This window comes from Lissotriton vulgaris, chromosome 2_1 (assembly GCF_964263255.1).
Source record: "Lissotriton vulgaris chromosome 2_1, aLisVul1.2, whole genome shotgun sequence".
In the NCBI taxonomy this organism is placed as follows: Eukaryota; Metazoa; Chordata; class Amphibia; order Caudata; family Salamandridae; genus Lissotriton; species Lissotriton vulgaris.
The window spans coordinates 774,473,650-774,493,979 of record NC_141687.1 but is presented as its reverse complement, the minus strand read 5'-3'; the positions used below and the strand labels follow the sequence as shown (position 1 = coordinate 774,493,979).

The window sequence follows — 20,330 nt, the reverse complement described above, 5'->3', positions numbered from 1 at the left end:
GATATGCACCTTCTCTCTTTTCCTTTCTCTCACTTATTCACCAAAATTCTGGAATAGGAAGGCCGCTTATGATGAGAAAGGGGCCAAGTCTCTGGTAAATATCTGACCAGATTGCCCCGAGGGTGTTCGCCCGTGAGGTGCCTTCCTCTCCGCCACATATTTTTTCACTTATTATTTTGGTATATGTGTGGTTCTATGTATGGCCCTAAACAGGGCTGACATTTTTTGGGTTGCGCCGAGTTGAAAATTTATGAACCCCCCCACAATTAGCGGTAACGACAGACTAGAATGTCTGTTTCAGGACGGTAAGGCATTAGAGACAACTAACACCTTAATGTAGAAATAATACCGGGTGTTTTTCCCAAATTCTACTTCCTGAGAATTTAGGTGGATCAAAGTCGCATGCCTGCTAGACAATTTCTAACACCAGTCCCGGGTTTTGGGAATCTTTTGGATTGCAGCCAATAATGCGAACCTAGGAAAATATAAGCAAGCAATCAACGAAGCTAAGCGGGCATATTTCACTGCTAAGATTGGGGTAGCCGCACATTCCTCCAAGGAACTTTTCAAAACAGTCTTCACATTAGTTAAACCACAGCATACTGCTCAGTTCAGACAAGATCAAGTTTTCTGTAATGAAATGGCTAACTTTTTTCAGAGTAAAGTGCAACTGATCTACAATGATCTTTTAAATGTGGCTAATGTTACATCAGGTAGTAACACTTCAACCATAGAAGCCTGGGCAGCACACTGTAGGCTCCAACGTTTCAGGGCACTCACTCTGGAGGAGGTCCATAACCTCATGCTATCAACAAAATCGGGCTCTCTGAACGATCCCTGACCCCAGCCATATTTCAACTAGCATCTAAGACCATTAGAACACATCTTACCCCTCTTTTGAACCAAGTCTTAGAAACCGGTAAATATCCCAACGCTTGGGAAAAAGCCTGTATTAGGCCAATTCAAAAAAACCCTTGATCCTTTAGAGTCCAAAAATTACTGGCCAATTTCCATGTTGCCAATGACAGCAAAAGTACTGGAAAAAGCCATAAACAAGGAGCTGATACAATATCTGCAAGAGAATACCTTACTGGACCCGTCACAGCATGGTTTTAGGCCTTGTCATTCGACGGAGACAGCCCTAATACTAGCTACTGAAGGGATTAGGAAGATAGATGATGGGGGGATGGGGAGGAAGAGCGGTTCTCATCCTCTTAGATCTCTCAGCAGCATTTGATACCGTGAACCACACGGTGCATCAGCTGAGGAATGTGGGAACAGAGGATACTGCTCTGACCCTCCTCTCCTCCTTCCTAGAAAACAGGGAACAGAACATTCATTGGGAGAATTTACAGTCTGAGATCTTTCAGCTCCAATGTGGTGTCCCGCAGGGATCTGCCTTGTCACCAAACCTTTTTAATATATACGTTTCCCCGTTGGCTAATCTGGTCAGGAAACACGGCTTCTCCTTCATCATGTAAGCCGATGATTCACAGCTAACGATATCGATATCTAAACAACCAGAACTAGTGGCTAACAGTTTTCATGCATGTCTGAAAAACATCATGATCTGGATGAGCCAACATTTTTTTTAAATAAACACTGACAAAACTGAGGTCCTGGAGTTTTGTAAGGGACCCTCTCTATGGAACCACAGCTGGTGGGCAACGAAGGCGGGAGTTAGTCCTCGCCCTGTTACCAAGGTTAGGAATCTGGGTGTGATCCTTGATGATCAACTCAATCTCTCTGCACAAGTTAATCAGCTAACCTCCTCTTGCTTTTTCCATTTAAAAACATTGAGGAAAATGTTCCCTTTCATTGCATATGAACTTCAAAAGACCGTTGTAGTGGCACTTTTTCTTTCTAAATTCGACTACTGCAACGCGCTCTTTGTGGGAATTGATAAGACGCAGAGGAGGACGCTGCAATCCCTGCAAAATGCTGCAGACAGACTGCTCATGAACATCTCCAAGGGTCGCCCCACCTCGGATGCCATTAGAGCTTTACATTGGCTTCCTGTCCAGCAAAGAGCCGATTTTCTAGTCTCTCTGCCTGGTGCACAAAGCAATCTATGGAGGAATTTCTGGGGAGATACAGAAGTTGTTCTCTAGGGATTCTCCTGCCAGAACACTTAAATCCTCTACGAAGGGCCAAATCCGTATCCTGAAAATCCGTAAGGCAAGATGGGGGTCCGTACTTTGTCATTTTGTGAGGCCAATCTCTGGAATCAGATGCCGTCCACATTGCGACTTCAACCTAACCTTCGGGTGTTTAGGAAGGAGCTGAAAACGTGGTTCTTTTCCACGATTTAACGTCTTGCTCATGATGTTCTCAGTTCCATGTACCACAGTCAGCGCCAAGATGCCATGGCATTCGAGCGCTTAACAAGTAAAAACTCAAATCAAATCAAACAGCCGTACAATCTGTTTCAAAAAAGAGAATATATTTTGGGTACCAGGGTGTACGACAGCACATGGCACTTGCACGAAAGGGACAGGACTACAGTACTCAATGAGACTTAAGGGTAAAAGTGATACAAGAGTTTATGAGGAGAACAGGCCAGCAGGATCTGGGGAACAGGAGACATATCACTGTAAAACCCCTAATCATATTTTAGGAAATGCAGTACACCCAAAATGAATATAAGGAGGCAAGTGAAAGTAACCTTGGATTTATACGACTTTGCAAAAGGACACTTGATACGTGAAACTGTACCTCTACAGGGTCATATACTCACTGACTTGTAATACCTTCATGAGTTATAATTGGACCTGTATTATTTCATAAATACTAGCTGAAACATCTTATTGACTTATAGGGCAGATGCTTGATGAACAAGTTACTTACCTTCTGTAACAATCTATCTGTAAGAGGCATATGTAGTTATAGATTCTTTATCTTCAGAATTACCCCCAGGTGTCAGACTCGATATGGAGATTTTTTCTTTAGCAGTACCCCTGCGCGTCGGTAGGTGGCGTTGATCAACTTTGCATCCATGCTTGGCTTCGTGGTCGCCGGAATTACGTCAGGGTGTCTACTTAGACGCAGCCTCTGCACGCTGGCGTCAGTTCTGACATGACTTTCCACACCAGAAGCGCAGAGCCATGCAAGACAATGACCACTGGTGCACATAACTAGGGCCCTCAAAGGGAGTCCTGATCGCTAGAAGTCAGTTTGCAGAACGGGGCGGATGGGTGGGGCGGTAAGGAAGCTATAATTAAATATGTCTCTTACAGATACATCGTAACTGAAGGTAAGGAACTTGTTCAGCTGAAAGAGACTATAGTTAAAGATTTCCTACCTTCAGAATAGATACCCCAGCAATGCCAACCCCAGAGGTGGGTCTGCAAACCAAGTTCACACCAGAAAGTCCTGGAGAACAGAACGGCCAAAGTAGCCATTTTCATTGACTTTGCTGTCAAGGCAATAATTTTTGGTGAGCGTGTGAAGAAATGCCCACGTGGCCGCCTGACAGATGTCAAGAAGTGGGACCCCACGACCCAAGACAGTAGTAGCTGCCGTCGCCCTGGTGGAGTGGGCACGCAGTCCCACTGGGACTTCCTACTTTGCCAAGGAGTAACAGATTTTAATGCATAGGACAACCTATCGAGAAATGGTGGGTTTTTGCACAAACTGACCTTTCTTGGCCCCCAAATGCCCAACAAGGAGTTGATCGTCCACCCGGAAATCTTTTATGCGGTCGAGATAGAAAGACGCACAAGTTTTGGGTCCAGACGGTGGAGTCTCTCCTCCTCCTTGGAAGGGTGTGGAGGTGGGAAGAAAGTGGGCAAAGTGATGGTCTGCCCTATATGGAAAGAAGTAACCACTTTGGGAAGAAAAGAGGACCTTGTGCGAAGGACTACTTTGTCCAGATGAACAGCAAGAAAGGAGGTTTGGAAGGCAAAGCCGGAAGCTCACTCACTCTGCGAGCAGAGGTGATGACAAGGAAAGCTGCCTTCAGAGTGAGAAGCCTGAGACGACAGTTGTGAAGAGGCTCGAAGTGAGCGCACATACGAAAGGTTAACACCAGGTTCAAGTTCCACTGGGGCATTATTAACAGAGAAGGAGGAAAGAGGTGAGTAATGCTCTTTAGAAATCTATTTACAATAGGGGACTTGAAACGAGAAGGGTGATCAGGAAGGCGAAGAAAGGAAGATATGGATGAAATGTAGCCCTTAAGAGTGCCCAGGGCAGGGCCCTTCTGGGCCCAAGAAATTATATACAAGAGAACCTCTGAAAGAGGGGCAGAAAGGGGAACCACAGGCTTTGCTGTGCACCATGCCACAAACTTGTTCCATCTGCAGGCATATACTGTCTTACTGGAGGAGCGCCAGGCTGCCAAGATAACGTTACTGACTTCAGGAGGAAGGTCAACTGTCGCCGCTCAATCTCCATGCAAGGAGGTGGAGGCAAGACTGGTGGAGAATCCTCCCTTGCTGCTGCGACAAAAGATCCTCACGAAGAGGCAGTCAGATTGGAGGACCGATTAGCCTTGCTCAAGAGCTCTGGGTACCAGATTCTTGGTGCCTAGTCCGGAACCACAATAATGACTAGGGCCCTGTCGCGCTTGATCTTCTTCAGCACTCTGGGTAGAAGTGGTACATGCAGAAATGCATACAGAAGGCCGCAATTCCACTCGCCACAAAAAGCGGCACTGAGCGAGTGCCGCCTTGGAAATTCTAAAGCGCAGAATTGCTGACATTACACGTTCTCTTCTGTGGTGAACAGATCTAACCAAGGCTCTCCTCACCGCTGAAAGAGACCTTGCACCACCTCAGAGTGAAGACGCCATTTGTGATCCAACAAGCACTGGCGGCTGAGTTCGCCCGCCCTGGCGTTCAGAGAACCTGCCAGGTGCTGAACCACCATGTTCATGCCCTGATGTTCCAGCCATGTCCAGAGACGAAGAGCCTCTTGACATAGGGCCAATTGCCCCACCCCGCCCTGCTTCCTGCTTGGTGCATTACCACATGGCGGTGGTGTTGTCTGTGAACACCTGCACCACCTTCCCTTTGAGAGAGGTAAGGAATGCCTTCAGTGCCAGATTATTCGCCCAGAGCTCCAGCAGGTTGATATGAAGCCTGGACTCCACCAGAGGCCTAGGATCTGCGCCTCTCCCAGATGTCCACCCCAACCCAGGACTGACGCATCTGTCACCACCATGAGGTCTGGTTTGGGAAGGGAGAGGGATCTGCCTCTGACCCAAGCTGGGTTCGTTAGTCCCCTCCGAGATCTGGACATAGTCAGAAAGATTCCCAAGGAGCTGCGCCCACTGGAACTTCAGGTCTCACTGCAGAGCCCGCTTCTGATGTCCATTCAATCGGGCTCACCTTTGGATCCATACCCTGCCTCTGTGACCAAACAAATCCCAGATACTGTTGAGGCCGCTTTTACTCCCTTGTTAAAAACACTATTCTTAAGTTGGGGCAATTTCCTAAAATATGTAAGATGGCTTCCGTTCTGCCTCTGCTTCAAAAACAAAACCTTGACCCCAAGGATCCGAACAATGGAAGACCTATCTCCGGCCTCCCATTACCAGCAAAAATGATGGTGAAAGCCTTGAATGTGCAACTCAGCTGGTTCTTGCTGATCAATAATATACTGGATCCAACCCAATATGGATTCAGAGCTGAACACAGCACTGAGTTGGCTTTGATCAAATCCACCGAGGAGGTTAGGGAGGCCTTGTACCAAGGAGGCGCCGCTATCTCGATCATGTTAGATCTCTCGGCGGCCTTCGATACGGTCCATCACAGGGTGCTGATTGACCGTTTAGCAGAAAATGGGGTTCAAGGCATGGCCTGGAATCTCCTGAAGTCATTTCTCACGGACAGAGTGCAAACAGTGGACCTGGTCAAGGCTAGGTCCAAACCCTTCTCCCTTCCCCGTGTGGTGTCTTAAGGATCCTCCCTGAATCCCACACTTTTTCATATTTACGTATCTCCGCTGGGAGCCTTGATAAGGTCTTTCGGGGTCCAACTGACATCATTTGCGGATGATTATACGCAAATTGTTCTGTCCCTTCAGCGTGGCCATGAATCTGAAACCGGAATAAAATGTCACAACTGTATGAAAGCCATATGAGGATGGATGGCGTCCAACTGCCTGAGACTTAATTCTGGAAAAACCGAATTCATTATTTTTGGTGATAATATGAATATCTGGACACCGGATTGGAGGCCGAAATAACTGGGAACACTCCCAGGACCAGTTGAGAAAGTGAAGAACGTGGGGGTTATTATGGACAATAAACTATCCTTTGGAGATCAAACAAGTGGGGTGGTCTGTTCTTGCTTCTTTCTTTGCAGAATTCTGAGGAAAATAAAGTTCCTTCTTTCTGGTGACAGCCTGAGGACAGTGGTCACAGCCCTCATTATGTCCCGCTTAGACTACTGTAATAGTCTCTATTTGAATATCCAAAAGAGACATATGAACAAACTTCAAGTAGTCCAAAATGCAGCAGCTATGCTGCGGACGGGTACACCAAGAGGGAATTAAGACAGCTGCATTGGCTCCCAGTGAAACATCAGGCCCAATTTACATCCCTCTGTACAGTCTTTAAGGCATTAAATGGAGTAGGGCCTGACTACTTTTCAAGTGGCATGTCCCTGAATAACCTTGCGCTCTCAGGCAGCTAAACTGGTGATGGTACCCTTGATCAAAAAAGCCTGCTGGGGGGCAGGGGTTTCACTGCCTCCGCGGCAAAAGCATGGAACAATCTACCATTCCATCTTAGAAATGAAACTGAGCTCCTCTCCTTCAGGCGAAGGCTGAAAACCTGGTAATTTACATTATAGTGGTTTCGCTCCTTGGGAACCATTAGGCAGTGCCCAGCGCCAGGACACCTTAGGGTAACAGTCGCGATTTGGACATTTTATTAACATAACATAACATATGCCACCTGACATGATCCACCAGCAGGAAGCAGGAGGCCATGAGGCCCAGCAGCCTCAGGGTCATTCTCACCGAAATCCGGGATAGTGGCGTAAACATCAGTATCATAGCCCGAATATCCCGGAATCGCTGCTCGGGAGGATACGCCCGAAACTTCACTGTATTCAGAACTGCTCCGATCAAGAGGAGCTTCTGAGAGGGAGTCAGGTGTGACTTTAGCACGTTGATAGTGAACCCCAGTGAGTACAGGAGGTCCGCCGTAGTCTGGAGGTGGGAGAAGACAGCCTAGGGCAATCCCGCCTTCAACAGCCAGTTGTTGAGATAGGGAAAGTCTGGAACCCCTGATCTGCGCAGAAGAGCTGCGACCACCACCATCACTTTCTTGAACAAGCGAGGGGCACTGACAAGGCCCAAGGGGAGCACGGTAAATTAAAAATGCTCGTGGCATACCGTGACCCGTAGGCATCGCCTGTGGGCTGGCAGGGGTGGGGATAAGGAAATATGCGTCCTCCAAGTCCAACGCTACCATCCAGTCTCCGGAGTCGAGGGCAGACAGGACCTGAGCCAACGTGAGCATTTTGAACTTTTCCTTTCTGAGGAAGCGGTTAAGGGCCCGGAGGACTAAGATAGGAAGCAGGCCTTTGTCCATCTTCGGTACCACAAAGTAGTGGGAGTACCAACCACAATCTACTTCTGGCACAAGGACCCTTTTGATAGCTCCCTTGGCTAAGAGAGCTGCAACTTACGGGTGGAAAAGGGCCATGTGATCCTCTGACATGCGATGGAGGATGGTGGCATGGAGGGAGGAGTAGTCTCGAAGGGGAGGGAGTATCCCCTTCGGACTATCTGCAAAACCCACCTGTCCGATATGATGTTTTGCCAGTAGGGGAGGTGATGGTGAATCCTGCCGCCCACTGGCCTATGGTGGCCCTGGAAGGTCGGCCTAGGAGGCTGCTGCAAGGTCGGAGGACATGGGTAGACTGGCCCAGCCGCTGGCCCCCAGACCCACGTCCCCTGCCATGAACGTGGTGGGGCACCCCTTCTGTAACCACGGAAGGGGCAAAAAGATTGCGAGAGGATGCAGCGAGGCCAAAGGATCTAGCCGTAGCCCTAGAATCCTTGAAGCGCTCGAGCCCTGAGTCCGCCTTGTCACCGAAAAGGCAACGGCCATCAAAGGGCATGTCCAGTAAGGTGGATTGGACATCCCCAGAGAAACCAGACGTCCTCAACCAGGCGCAGCGCCTCAAGGCTACTGACTTAGAAACCGTTCTGCCCAGAGAGTCGGTGGTATCCAGCCTACATCTGATAGTGAACTTATCTGCGTCTCTACTCTCTGCCACTGCGTGGGTGAGAACTGCCCTGGCCTCCTCCGAAAACTGTGGCAGCACTTGCGCAACCGTATCCCACACTGTATGGGTATAAAGGCCCAAGAGGCATGTGGTGACCACCGGCCGCAGCGCTAACCTGGTGGATGAAAACATCTTCTTCCTAAGGTGTTCCAGCTTCTTGGATTCCCTATCTGGGGGAGTAGTAGGGAAGGCGCCCTTAATGGACGAAGTTAGGACCACCGGCACCAAGCTCTCGAGGGGGGGGATTGGGTGTTAGGAGAGGAAAAGTGGCTTGCCCGGGGTTGGGCAGTGGCGTCGGGGCAATCATCTTGTCCACAGGAGCCCCTGTGCTTGGCTTGGACCAAATGCCCCGAAGGACGTCGGTGAGGATTTCATTAAAAGGCAGAAGGGGCTCCAAAGAGGCAGCTGCTCTGGTTGAAGCACCTCTGGTGGCAGTCAGGTTAGTCCTGACTGCCACCGTAGGAAGCTCCAGCCCCAAGGCCTCAGCCGCCCTACGCAACACCACTGCACATGAAGCTCCCTCCTCCGTAGCCACGGGGCGGGGGGGCATGCAAAGGTCTGGGGAGGTATCCAAACGACTGGTATCACCTAATTTCTCTCGCCAGTCCGGCTCTTCAAGCTGGTTAGCCAAAGGGTCCACAGACCCCTTCCAGTCCTCCTCCCCTTCTCAGGCCTGAAAGGGACACCATAAATGAACAGAGGCACAAACAAGCGACTTCAATCTGGAGTTCAAATCAGGGGTGAGGCGGAAGGTTGGTGTAGGTCGAGGGCACAACTGGCACCGAGGGCATCACTGGAATCGGCACCAGGGAAGGTACCGTGAGGTCGACCGGCGTCGAACTGGATCCAGGCCTGGATACTCGGGGCCCTCTGGAGCCGGGCCAGAGCCGCCGACACGGAAAGCCCAGGGCCTCCAAGCCAAGTCCACGGGCCAGAAGGCGTGCCAGCAGAGTCGGGCTGCCCAAAGATAACGTAAAGCGCTTCGGAGAAAGCTCAAAGCTGGGCAGGGGACGGTCTAGGGAAAGGAGGGAAGCGCGGAGCCGTACCAGGCGCAGGCTTCGAAAACAGAGCTGGAGAGCGACGGCGCTCCGAGTCCCGCGTCGTGTCGGCCGACGGACAAGGCGATGAGCAACGGTGCTTCTTCGCCTTCTTGTGCTTCAACTTATCCTAGGAGTGCGAAGACTTGGATGATGAATGGTGATGGTGGCTCCGCAACCGCTCCCGAGACCTTTCTCTCAACAGGAATCTCGAGCGACACGGAGCCGACTGCCAGTCTCCAAGAGCTTTCGGGACTTCGGGTCGTGGTAGCGCTCCAGTAACCAAAGGCACACGAGGTGGGGGTCAGTAACCGACATCAGGAGGTTACAGGCCTTGCACGGTTTAAACCCGGTCTGACAATGGGACATCCCTCGTATGCCAGGAGTCGAGAAAAAGTTAGTCAAAAAGTGACTTAGGGGTAGCTCTCTCTGGATCTGCGCTAGGCTAGCGCGGAAAAAGACAGAACTGACGTCAGCGCGCAAGGGCGGCGTTTAAATAGACACTGCAACGTCATTACAGCGACCACAGCGTCATCGACTGACGCCACCTACCGACGCACAGGGTTACTACTGCTAAAGAAAAAATCTCCGGGTCCAGCCTGACGCCTGAGGGTAATTCTAAAGGTAAGGAATCTATAACTACAGTCTCTTTCAGATAATCCCATTTCTATCAATGAAGATGCCCAATAATTTGATGACTTTTCATAGGTTTTATTTGAGCAGTCCTCTGTGAGAACCGAGGTATATGATAATAAAATGTTTTAAGTATGCTGAGCCTTCCATGTTTGGTGTTGGTATTTACCCTTAATCCATGGTTTGCCATCCATATTTCAATTACGGAATGCTCCCGGTTCATTGTGGTCCATCCTGCACTCATCTCCGGGTAAACGAATACACCATAGATGAAAATGTTAATTTCACATGGAGTTGACAGAAGGCCATCATTTGACTTGCTACATGTTGTACGGTCTCAAGAAGGTTAATGCTCACAATTGCACCTCAATCCCACTTGTACTGAGGCACAGGAGACCCCCTCACTTAACACTTCGATTAAGTATACCATCAAAAATGGTACTCGAAATATCATAGATGATACACTTGGTACCAATTATAGTCTTTTGAATAAAACAGCATGGTTCTGTATTTTTGCATATGGCCCATGTGTGCTTACCTTTAACTTTTGGACTGTTAGCTATTTTGCACTCTGGTCATGATGGAAGCCAAGCATCTAAAGTATAAATACTTTTCAAAATGAACTGTATTGCAGCTAAGGGCTCTGAAATTTCAGGCAACATTTGAATATTAGAAAAGGACAAGTGTTAGCTAGCAACAGTTGGTCAACTACATGTTATTTTACCAAGGCTTTAACCCACAATGAATGGTAAGGTGCCTTTAAAAACAAATAAAAAAGAGACCATGAGCTTTTCCATCTCTCGATCATAGACCTTTCTCAATTGGCATAGGAGCTTCCACCCTTTGCTTAGCAGTGCCTTATGGAGGAGCAGAAGACACGTGCAAAGATTCTGCATAGTAAGGATCCCCTTATTTTTCCTAGCTGAGACAATGAGCTCTCTCTTAAATGTTATAGTTCCAAGAACGAGGAATAAGTGACCTCCTGTGATAAACTTTTTTGTATTGGGAATATTGTACAAAAACACCAGATCCAAAAATAGGCATTCCCATTCCTACATGCAGTCACATTCATTCTGAAAACAATCTAATGTCTATGAATAAAACCTGTGTGGCACTTCAGTACTGCAATCCTTATAAACAAAGTACAGATCTCCATGCAATCTATGTGATGTCAACTTCAATTTTAGTTTCAGATGGTCTTAGTAGATAGATATACGCTTCCTGCTTCTTTTTGTACTCCCATCAAAATAATTGTGAATAAAGCAAGCAATGCAGTGGTCACAAAATCTAACAGTAATATGGGATGGGCAGTAGGAAGGATTTATTTACTGTTTTTATCCTACGGTCCAGGAGTCAAAAGACTTACGCCCTCTGTATGACGGGCTCCTTGAAATACATTGCTCTTTCTATGCCTCTTCTTAATCGTGATTGATAATATTATTTTAAATAATTAAAGTGTTAAAGTTTCACACTTCATAAAGTAGGGTTGAGTGCAAGAATGTCACCATGATTTGTATTCAAATAACAATGAAAATGTAGTGTTAAAGTAACAACAATAGCCTAAAGTCAGACATACCATCTGGAGCTGATCGATGGAATTTATTAAAAGTGCTGGCCTTGCTACAGTGTTAGTCCCAGAGCGGAACTGTGTGCTAAAGCTCAATCTGCAACACTACATCCGAGGTGCGTTTTTGATTCAAACAGAGACATAGCCAATCTTGCTCAGTTGCAAAGTGTGAAAAAAAGACAAACCAAAGATGCAAACCCTGTTTTAACACTACAAAAACATTTGCAAATGTTTTACATTCAGCTTCCTACCAACAGGGAAAATATGACCCAGTGTCCGTCATTCCAACACCATTTTAAATTGTTCAGTATTTTCAATCTGAAATGGTCATTGTGTTGGGGCTTTTCATACAATCACGACAGTAACAGAACGAAATGTGTAAAGAGCTATAATCAAATTCTGTTCGAACCTTGTCTAATGTAGCATTAGCATGTTAAACTCAAGATTATGTATTAAAATTACTCATTTCTATTTGATGAAAACAGTGATTAATTTGAAAACTCTGAAGACAGACTGAAATGTGCAAGGCATGCAACATTTATCCCAGTTACACTGCCCATTGTTCTGCATTACTATTACTTATATTATTACTGCATACTTCCTCAGCTAATGGTACTTCAAAGAACTATTTCAAAGGGACTTCAAATTGTCTTGCATCCTCTGAGCTAGGTAAGTTTTAAACTCAGTACAGATCATTTACAGATGTGTAAAACATGTTTAGTTTCCTTAACTATTTTCACAATGGTCCATGTTTTTTCTTACAGGATTCACCTCTAACTTTACTACCTAAAGTATCAAAGGAAGTAAGAAACCTCGAAATCACAATTGACTCCAAGCTATCAAGTAATGCCCAAGGGGACAAACTAGCAAGAATAAGCTTTGTTACCATGAAAACTCGGACGCATCTTCCCCCACCAGGAATTTCCACACAAAGTCCAGGACACCATCTCACCTATTCTGTTCAAACTCGATTACGCCAATAGCCTCTATCACTGATCACCTTTAACAACTATAAAAAGACTACAAATGATTCATAACTCTGCTGCCAGACTACTTTTATAAATAAAGCCACATGCCTTGCCTTGAAAGCCCTCCATTGGTTACCGGTTACCAGAAGATCCACATTCAAGCTGCTTTGTATCAAACACCAAGTGATACATGGTACAGAACCACTCTTCATCAGGAATAAAATCACCAAATACATTCAACAAAGGAACCTCCTCTCTAGAGTGGCACCTCGCCTCAAAATCCCACCTTACAAGAAAAAAACCATGGGTGGCATATCCTTCTCTGTTCAAGCAGCCAAACTATTTAACTCTTTACCCCCAAACACAAGATCTACGGATAACCACCTTATCTTCAGAAACCTACCCAAGAATTGGTTCTTCCCCACATAACCACCATACTCAAACATAAATATGCAGCATATCACTCTGTATATAACTATTTATTTGTACCATAAACGTGTACCTACATATGTGTATTGCTTTGTACAAACGTATAATAATTATGTTTTTAAAGATCTAGATATTCGTTGGTTTCTGCTTAACAAATGTACATATTACCTGTAGTTACATTATTCTACGTTTAACATATATATGTGACTGCATAAATAAGTAAATCTTTTATCATAACCATTTATCTAGAATTGCTTCACTATTGAATTGGAAAAACAAAATAATAAAAAAGTACAGCAACACCTGAAGGTCTGAGATTATTGAATGCAACTTTAATCTACATATATTACATTCCTTGCACGTATGTGCCTTCCATGTGTATCTTTAAATTTGTTACTTTGCTTCTAATTCAGCATATCCAATGAGCTACCCTATATCTCACCCTATATCTCTCGCAGTGTGTCCTCCACTTTGACTCGTCTCAAACCTCATTCTACTAGTCTCCAATGCACTACCCTATTTCTCACCCTATAAAGCTCTCAAAATGATCCTCTACCTCCCCTTTCATTCATCCCAAAACCCATACCACTACGATGATCCCCAAAATAAAGCTTTCTAGACTCTCCCCTACTCTTCGCCTCCTTGTATCATCTCATACCTCTTTTACTATTCAGATCTAACAAACAAGCCTTTCTAAACCCTTCACTCTGCCTCTTCCCCCTTCACGCCCCTTTACTCTTTTCAAACAGCCTCCTACTAATATGAACTCCCCCAAAAGACTTTTGAGACACTTCCCACTTCTATCCCTATACTATTCCTTTTCAATCCTAATAACAGACTAACAAGTCCACCGCTCAAATTGATTTAATATTTCCGTAGACTAATTCCCCACTAATCCTGTTTGGGTTCCCGACTAGCGTGCTACCCACCAAAAAGCACTTCAACACCTCATCAGGGTAGCAAACCCTTCCCTCTTCTATTCCTCCATTATCCTTGTACAATCCAAATAACAGACTAACATGTCCACCGCTCAAATTAATGTAATATTTTACTAACCAAATTCACCAATAATCCTTATTTGGTTCCAGAGTAGTGTGCTACTCGCCAAAAAGCAAGACCTCTTGACCGGTAGTAAATGATAGAGGAATACAGACCTTTCCCTATTTTATCATTCTCAATCCAAATAACAAACTAACATATCCACCGCTCAAATAAATTTCATATTTCACCATACTAATTCACCACTAATGCTTTTGGGTTCTGGAGTAGCGTGCTACTCGCCGAAAAAAATCTTTCAGACAGCTCATCAGGGGTAGTAAGCGCTATATAAATATAATTACAATACAATACAAATCATGCATATATCATCAACTGCCAGATCCTTAATATTCAGGCAATGGTGAGAGGTTAAGTTTTCAAAACCTATATTTATATTAAAGGATTAGTATGGTTTTTGCACTATTTACTCAAATTTAGTTCAGTCTACACAATGCCAAATAAAATAAAGATTAGTGACAGCATAAATCAATACATGGTGTTCCATAAGGGAAAACTGTCACTAAACTAGATAAGAGCCTAACCTACCCTAAATAGAACCAATGAAGAGTTCCTTTTCGTAAAAGATCAAGACAGAACTCCTCAAAGAGCTGTTCTGGAAACTCAGCTGAGTTACATACAGTTGCATTAGTTAATGTCAAAATTTAAGTAAAGAAGGAAATGATTGTTGCAGGAGCACTAATCAGAGAAGGGTTTGGGTAAGATAAGGAATACAGTTACCTTCAGCAATAGCTGCCAGTAACAAAGCTAGAATGATAAGGGACTCTCTGCAGAGTCTCCTCCAAGCGATTCTCAGAGGAAAACGTTTTGAGTCTGGAGTCTCTAATCTCTCTAGCTAGGAACACTTATTCATTTAAAATCACACAATAATGTAACACAACTTAACAAAAGATAATGGAAATTGCTCATCCGATGGCGTTGTCAACATCCAATGCTTCTTCTCTCCATTCCCACGGCAAACATTCACACCAGTATGTAGTAAAACAATGTTGCATATGCTTTTAACATGGAGGAAAGTTCTCCTGAGAAACTGCTTACCTAAGCTAAAAGATTTGCTCTATGTCCATTGTGAATGCAAAAGCGAATCAGACATACTGAAACAAAACTAGCAATAATTTATCTAAATCATTAATTATTTCAATAGTCACAGCAAGGTTATTTGTTTAGTTTAAATGAGCTAACGTGACACGATGAAGCTAAGGAAACTTAAGCTTTAAGTTAGCACATTCTTAAGTAAGATGCTGGTGCTAGGCAAAAGTATTTTAAATAATGGTCTATTAAGCTATCAGCAAGAGTTGAAAGAAAAGACTTTTGGGCCTACTAAAGGGGCTCATTTAAGAACGATAGCATAGAAAAAAATGTCAACTTTATTTCATATACATTTATGCAAGCACATTTTCCCTGTGTGTGATTAATTTATGAATTATTTAGCAATGTTAATAATGCATTTTTAAAGGATTCTTTCTAAAGTGAGCACATTTTTCTACATGTCATTTTCTAAGTGAAAACATTTCTGCAGCAGTTTTGATATGATTTGCAAGTCGAAAATTTATTTTTAAAGTTATTTCCCACAGTACTGAAGGATAATCTCCATTTAACTCCGAAAGTTCAACACTTAATTGGGGGCACAGAGAAGGAAAAGGGTGTGGATGCTATTGCTGCTTGATAAGGAGAACCATAACACACCTGAATAGAGAAGTGTGTGTCTACAGTGTCCGCAATCTGGGTGTCATGCTAAACAGCAACCTTAGCATGGAAACTCAGGTAACCAAAACAGTCTCTACCTGCTCGGCCCTTATGCGCTCACTACGCAAAATTCTGCCACTACTCCCCGCCCAGGCTCGAGCACTGATAGTCAGGTGTACTATACTCAGTCGCCTTGACTACTGCAATGCTCTCCTGCTTGAGTCTCCAGTTGTACTACTGGACAGACTCCAACGAGTCCAGTCGGCAGCAGCCAAACTGGCCCTCGGTTGGACCAGGAGAGCCTCGGCCACAGCAGCCTTAGCCGAGCTACACTGGCTTCCTCTGAAGCAACGAATAGCTTTTAAGGCTCTCTGTTTGGTCTTCAAGGCATTACACGGATCGGGCCCTAGACCCTTACAACAAATGTTTTCCTGGTATTTCCCCACCAGAACTCTACGATCCGCTACAGCCTGCCTTGTGACGGTACCTAGATTTAATAAGGTAAGGACCGGGGGAAGATCCTTCAGAGTGGCCGCGGCTAAGCTCTGGAACAGTCTGCCCGTTGACATTCGTCAAATTTCCCAGCTCCTGCCTTTTAGAAAGCGTATCAAAACATGGCTTTTCCCCTAGTATCCCCGCCACGCTTCATTCCCCTAAACAGATTCCTACTGCTTCTAGCTCAGGAGTAAGCTCTTCAGCGCCAGGATACCTGCCAGGTGACAGCCGCGCTCTACAAGTGTTTTAAATAAATAAATAAAATACTGAGACAGAATCAGACATAGTAATTTTGTACTTGTTTCTGGTCTACCAGTAAAAACTTAAGAGACAGGGAGCCAGACAACGATTTGCATTTCAAAATGTGCTAGTGGACAGTACAGCTACAAAAAAAACGAGTAGTCCCAAGGAAGAGGTGTATGCAACAATATACATTTGATGGAGACAATCTAAAGTTATTTTCAAATGGCTTCTGTTAGATTGTGCAATTAGTGCTCCCAGCATCTACTCTTTAATGTCATTATCCAAACGCAGTCGCAAGATTATTCGAAGCTTTATGTAACTCATTCTGTGTCAAATTGGAAAGTAATCTTTGTTCCATGTCTTGGAAGTAACAGTGTGACAACAGATGCATTGCTTTATGTCACGGTCATTTGGGAGTTAGCAGGCAAACTTGGTGTTAACTTAAATCTCCACCTTTCCACCTTTATGTGAAATTGGTAATTAAAATGGTTCAAACCCACGGTGGAAGAAACTAAAGTGGACACATCAAAAGAAAATCTAGAAAAACTGACAAGCCGCAATGTAATATAAATATGTGCTGGAAGTTAGAAAATGGAAAATTTCAGGTTTCCATGGCATAAACATATATTTTAGAATATTATGTTGACCAGCTTGTCTCAGAAATTACAATACAAATTATCACAAATAAAATGTTAACTAGCTGACAACACAAGCTCACTGATCACATATTTCACAGGTTTGCAATGCATCACATTTATATTCCACTGACCTGTGGCTGGGAAAGCATGTCGAGGCTCCATGAGCATATTTTTCCATCAGTTGAGATGCTGATCAGATTGTGCGCATTCTGTGTGCCAACCACATTTACACAATACACCGGATGCTGGATGAAAAAAACATACAAATACAGTACTCACATCTAATTTGATGAATTTCCAAAAGGACACGTTAACTCATATAAAACAAATGAAATCATTAAAAAAGCTAATTTCAACACGTATTTTATAACTGTAACATCTGATATGAAAACATTTATACAATTCAAACTTTGAAACTACAATCCACCATTTTATCCTGTATTCTTTTATGTAAGTGCATAATGTTGCAATAAGAGAAAGAAAATCTTCCAGGAAATGTATTGTAGCATTAAATAAGGAACAAAGTCAACTCATTTTTCGTAAGGCAAAAATTAAGATATACATATAACGCTAGTAAGCACTGAGAAATTCTGACCACGAACACAAAGCGGTTGATTTATAGGCGGATACACAATGAATGCATGTGCAAATTATAAATGGCCTCCTGCAGGTCTTCGATACTTCTGACCCTTACCGTGTGAGCAGCAGCTGAAAGCGGAGTCCGCTGCACTGGGGTTCTCTTATTGCTGCGATTATCCCACAGTACAATTTGACCTGAATATGTGCCACCCACGACCAAATTAGGATGAAATTTTGCAAATGCAGCCGACATCACTGCAGACTATAAAAAAAAAAAAGTTAAGGCATCAGCGATTAAATTAAAAACAAGAAAAAAAATGTCTCCACAAAAGAAAGACAATTTACATTTTCAAAGCAATCCTATTTAACCCGTCATTTGCCAAAAGAGGCACCTGTGCCTTCCTTAGGTCTTCGAATTTCTGAAGCTTTTTTTTTTCTTAACTTGGTGAAATACTGTGTTATAAATTACTAAGGTGCGAAACAAGGTTAAAAGTCTACGCCAAACAAAATGTTCTACAAAATCTGGTATTGAGACTCCGGGGAAAGCTATAGGAAAAAAAGAGCATGTCACAACTGTTTACAAGTCCTTCTCTCACATCAAGCAATCTTCAATTTCCCACCATGCTATGTAATAGATTACAAAGCCAAACCATGGCCTTCTAAACCGGACATTATCTTTAGAACTGACATCTAAAAAGAACTATTACTAGACAGAAGAAGGCCTGAATCATGCAGTCCCTTCATAAACGTAATAAAAAAGTTACACGTTTTTCACCTTTACAGAGGCTGTGTCTCTCTAATGGTGCGCAGATTAGCCCCTCCATAAAAAAACTGTTCCTCCGAATAGCAAGAAGTGATATAAGTAAAACCTTTACAGTCGGGAAGATCCCAAAAACGTGCAGGGAGCTTTACAAATCCCTCAAATCACTAAAGAGATTAATCAAGCAATGTTTGGTCGTGCCACCAAAGTAGGCAGACACTTGGTTTTCCATCAAAGCTAATTTATGTATTCTTTTCAAGAGGTAAACTACCCTTTCACCCTACGTCTTATACAAATGCTATCCAAGAAGAATATGCCTATTTATTTCCCACGTGTACAGGATTGTAAATGTATCCATATTTTTACATATTTAGGCGTGATCTGAAAAAGTGACCAAAGTAGGTGGGGAGGAAGGACTAACAGGGATATTACTGGTATGCATATTGGGTGTAGTTCTAAGGGTGTGAGGTCACATCCTTAGCACTGACAACGAAGTGCTGAGGCTAGGACCCTAATGTTCTCAGCACTAAATGTGTTAAACAGATACAACCCCTGCAAGGGAAATTGGGGAAGCTCAGAGTGCCACCCTTTACACATTTAAAACCGTGAAGGGTTTTGAGAATGAGGATTAACATTTACTAAGTGGTTTTGTTGAAAAGAAAGCAACCACGAAGGTTATTATCAACGTGATATGCTTCATATTATCCAAAATCACTGGGTGCGAGTCAAAACAGACCCTACTGTAAGTTATGCAGAGGGTTTTCTGTCAGAGAAAAAAAAGTAATTAATTACTAAATTACTCAAAAGAAAACATTCCTGTAGGAATACAGCTATTTATTACAATGTTACTCAGAAGACCACTTGAAAGGCGTTTTCAGATGTGTACTTTGAGACACTATCACCAATAGGGTTAACAACTTTTATCAAGCTACAAAATGAAATTTAAAGCATTTATTCTTGTACTTCTCTCTAGTATCAGCAATTCTTGATACTTACAGGACTTCTACATTCTTCTCAAAAAGGATTACATTTCTCAAAATTACTGTACTGAAATCATGTTTCTAAACTTAGAAAGAGGGTAGTCCCTGTAGGGGAAGGAGAAGAGAAGGCATCCAACTCATAACTGTGGGAAATCAGTCGCAGTGGGTAGGGGTAGTAGAAGACCTGTGTTCTTTATCAAGAGAAAGAAATCCACGTTCTAAAATTACTGAGGCGATGCAAATCAGAGTACAGTTCTATCTGCTATAGTGGAGAGAAGGGAAGGCATGTACTCACTGAACCTAACAAAAGAAGAGGAAGGCAACTCTTGAGCTAACAACTGTTCACAAATGATGAGTAATTCCTGGGTGTGAAAGATCTAACTTTCGGATTTGTCTACAATAAATGTTAACAGGTCTTCTGATGAAATTCATATAGGAAAAGGTCTGGTAAATATTGGGGCATGTGGATTGTTCGTTATTAACAGGTGCAATAAGAAACTCACCATCCTCCAGGGGCACTCGTAACTGAAACGTTAGTCTTTCAATCTAAACAACCTTTGTTGAGAGAGGTATAGGTTGGGGACAATTCCCAAAATAAGTCTGTATTACCTGTTAATGTTTATGTTAGGCAAACGTAAAAGAAGATAGTGGCCAGGGCCAAGTTGGTGGAGTGGAGGGGTCTGGTGGGAGTGTAGAAGGAGAGGTGGTGGGTGAGGGATGCCGGTCCAATGTTGTGGAGGGTTTTGTAGGAATGTGTGAGGAGCTTGAAGGTGATTCTTTTGTTGCTGCGGCCAGTGGAGGTTTCTCAGGTGATCAGCGAAGTGGCTGTGGCGGGGGATGTCAAGGATAAGTCTCGCAGAGGCCTTCTGGATTCTTTGCAATTACTTTTGGAGGTTATTGGTGGTTCTGGCATAGAGTGCATTGCCGTAGTCAAGTTTGCTGCTGACGAGTGCCTGAATGACCGTTCTTCTGGACTTTGTGGGGATCCACGTAAAAATCTTTCAAAGCAGGTGGAG

General features: G+C 44.0%; 1 protein-coding gene across 4 annotated transcripts in view; it reads right to left on the bottom strand.

Annotated features, from left to right (window-relative positions):
* DYNC1I2 (dynein cytoplasmic 1 intermediate chain 2) overlaps positions 1–20,330 on the bottom strand; it is a 476,044-nt gene that overhangs the window by 82,477 nt on the left and 373,237 nt on the right. For all 4 annotated transcript variants that reach the window (XM_086956121.1, XM_086956122.1, XM_086956123.1 and 1 more), the window contains 2 exons: positions 17,690–17,836; positions 17,127–17,240 (listed from right to left, as the gene is read on the bottom strand). In XM_086956121.1, the coding sequence (XP_086812247.1) occupies positions 17,127–17,240; positions 17,690–17,836 (261 nt within the window). The remainder of the gene's footprint in view (positions 1–17,126; positions 17,241–17,689; positions 17,837–20,330) is intronic.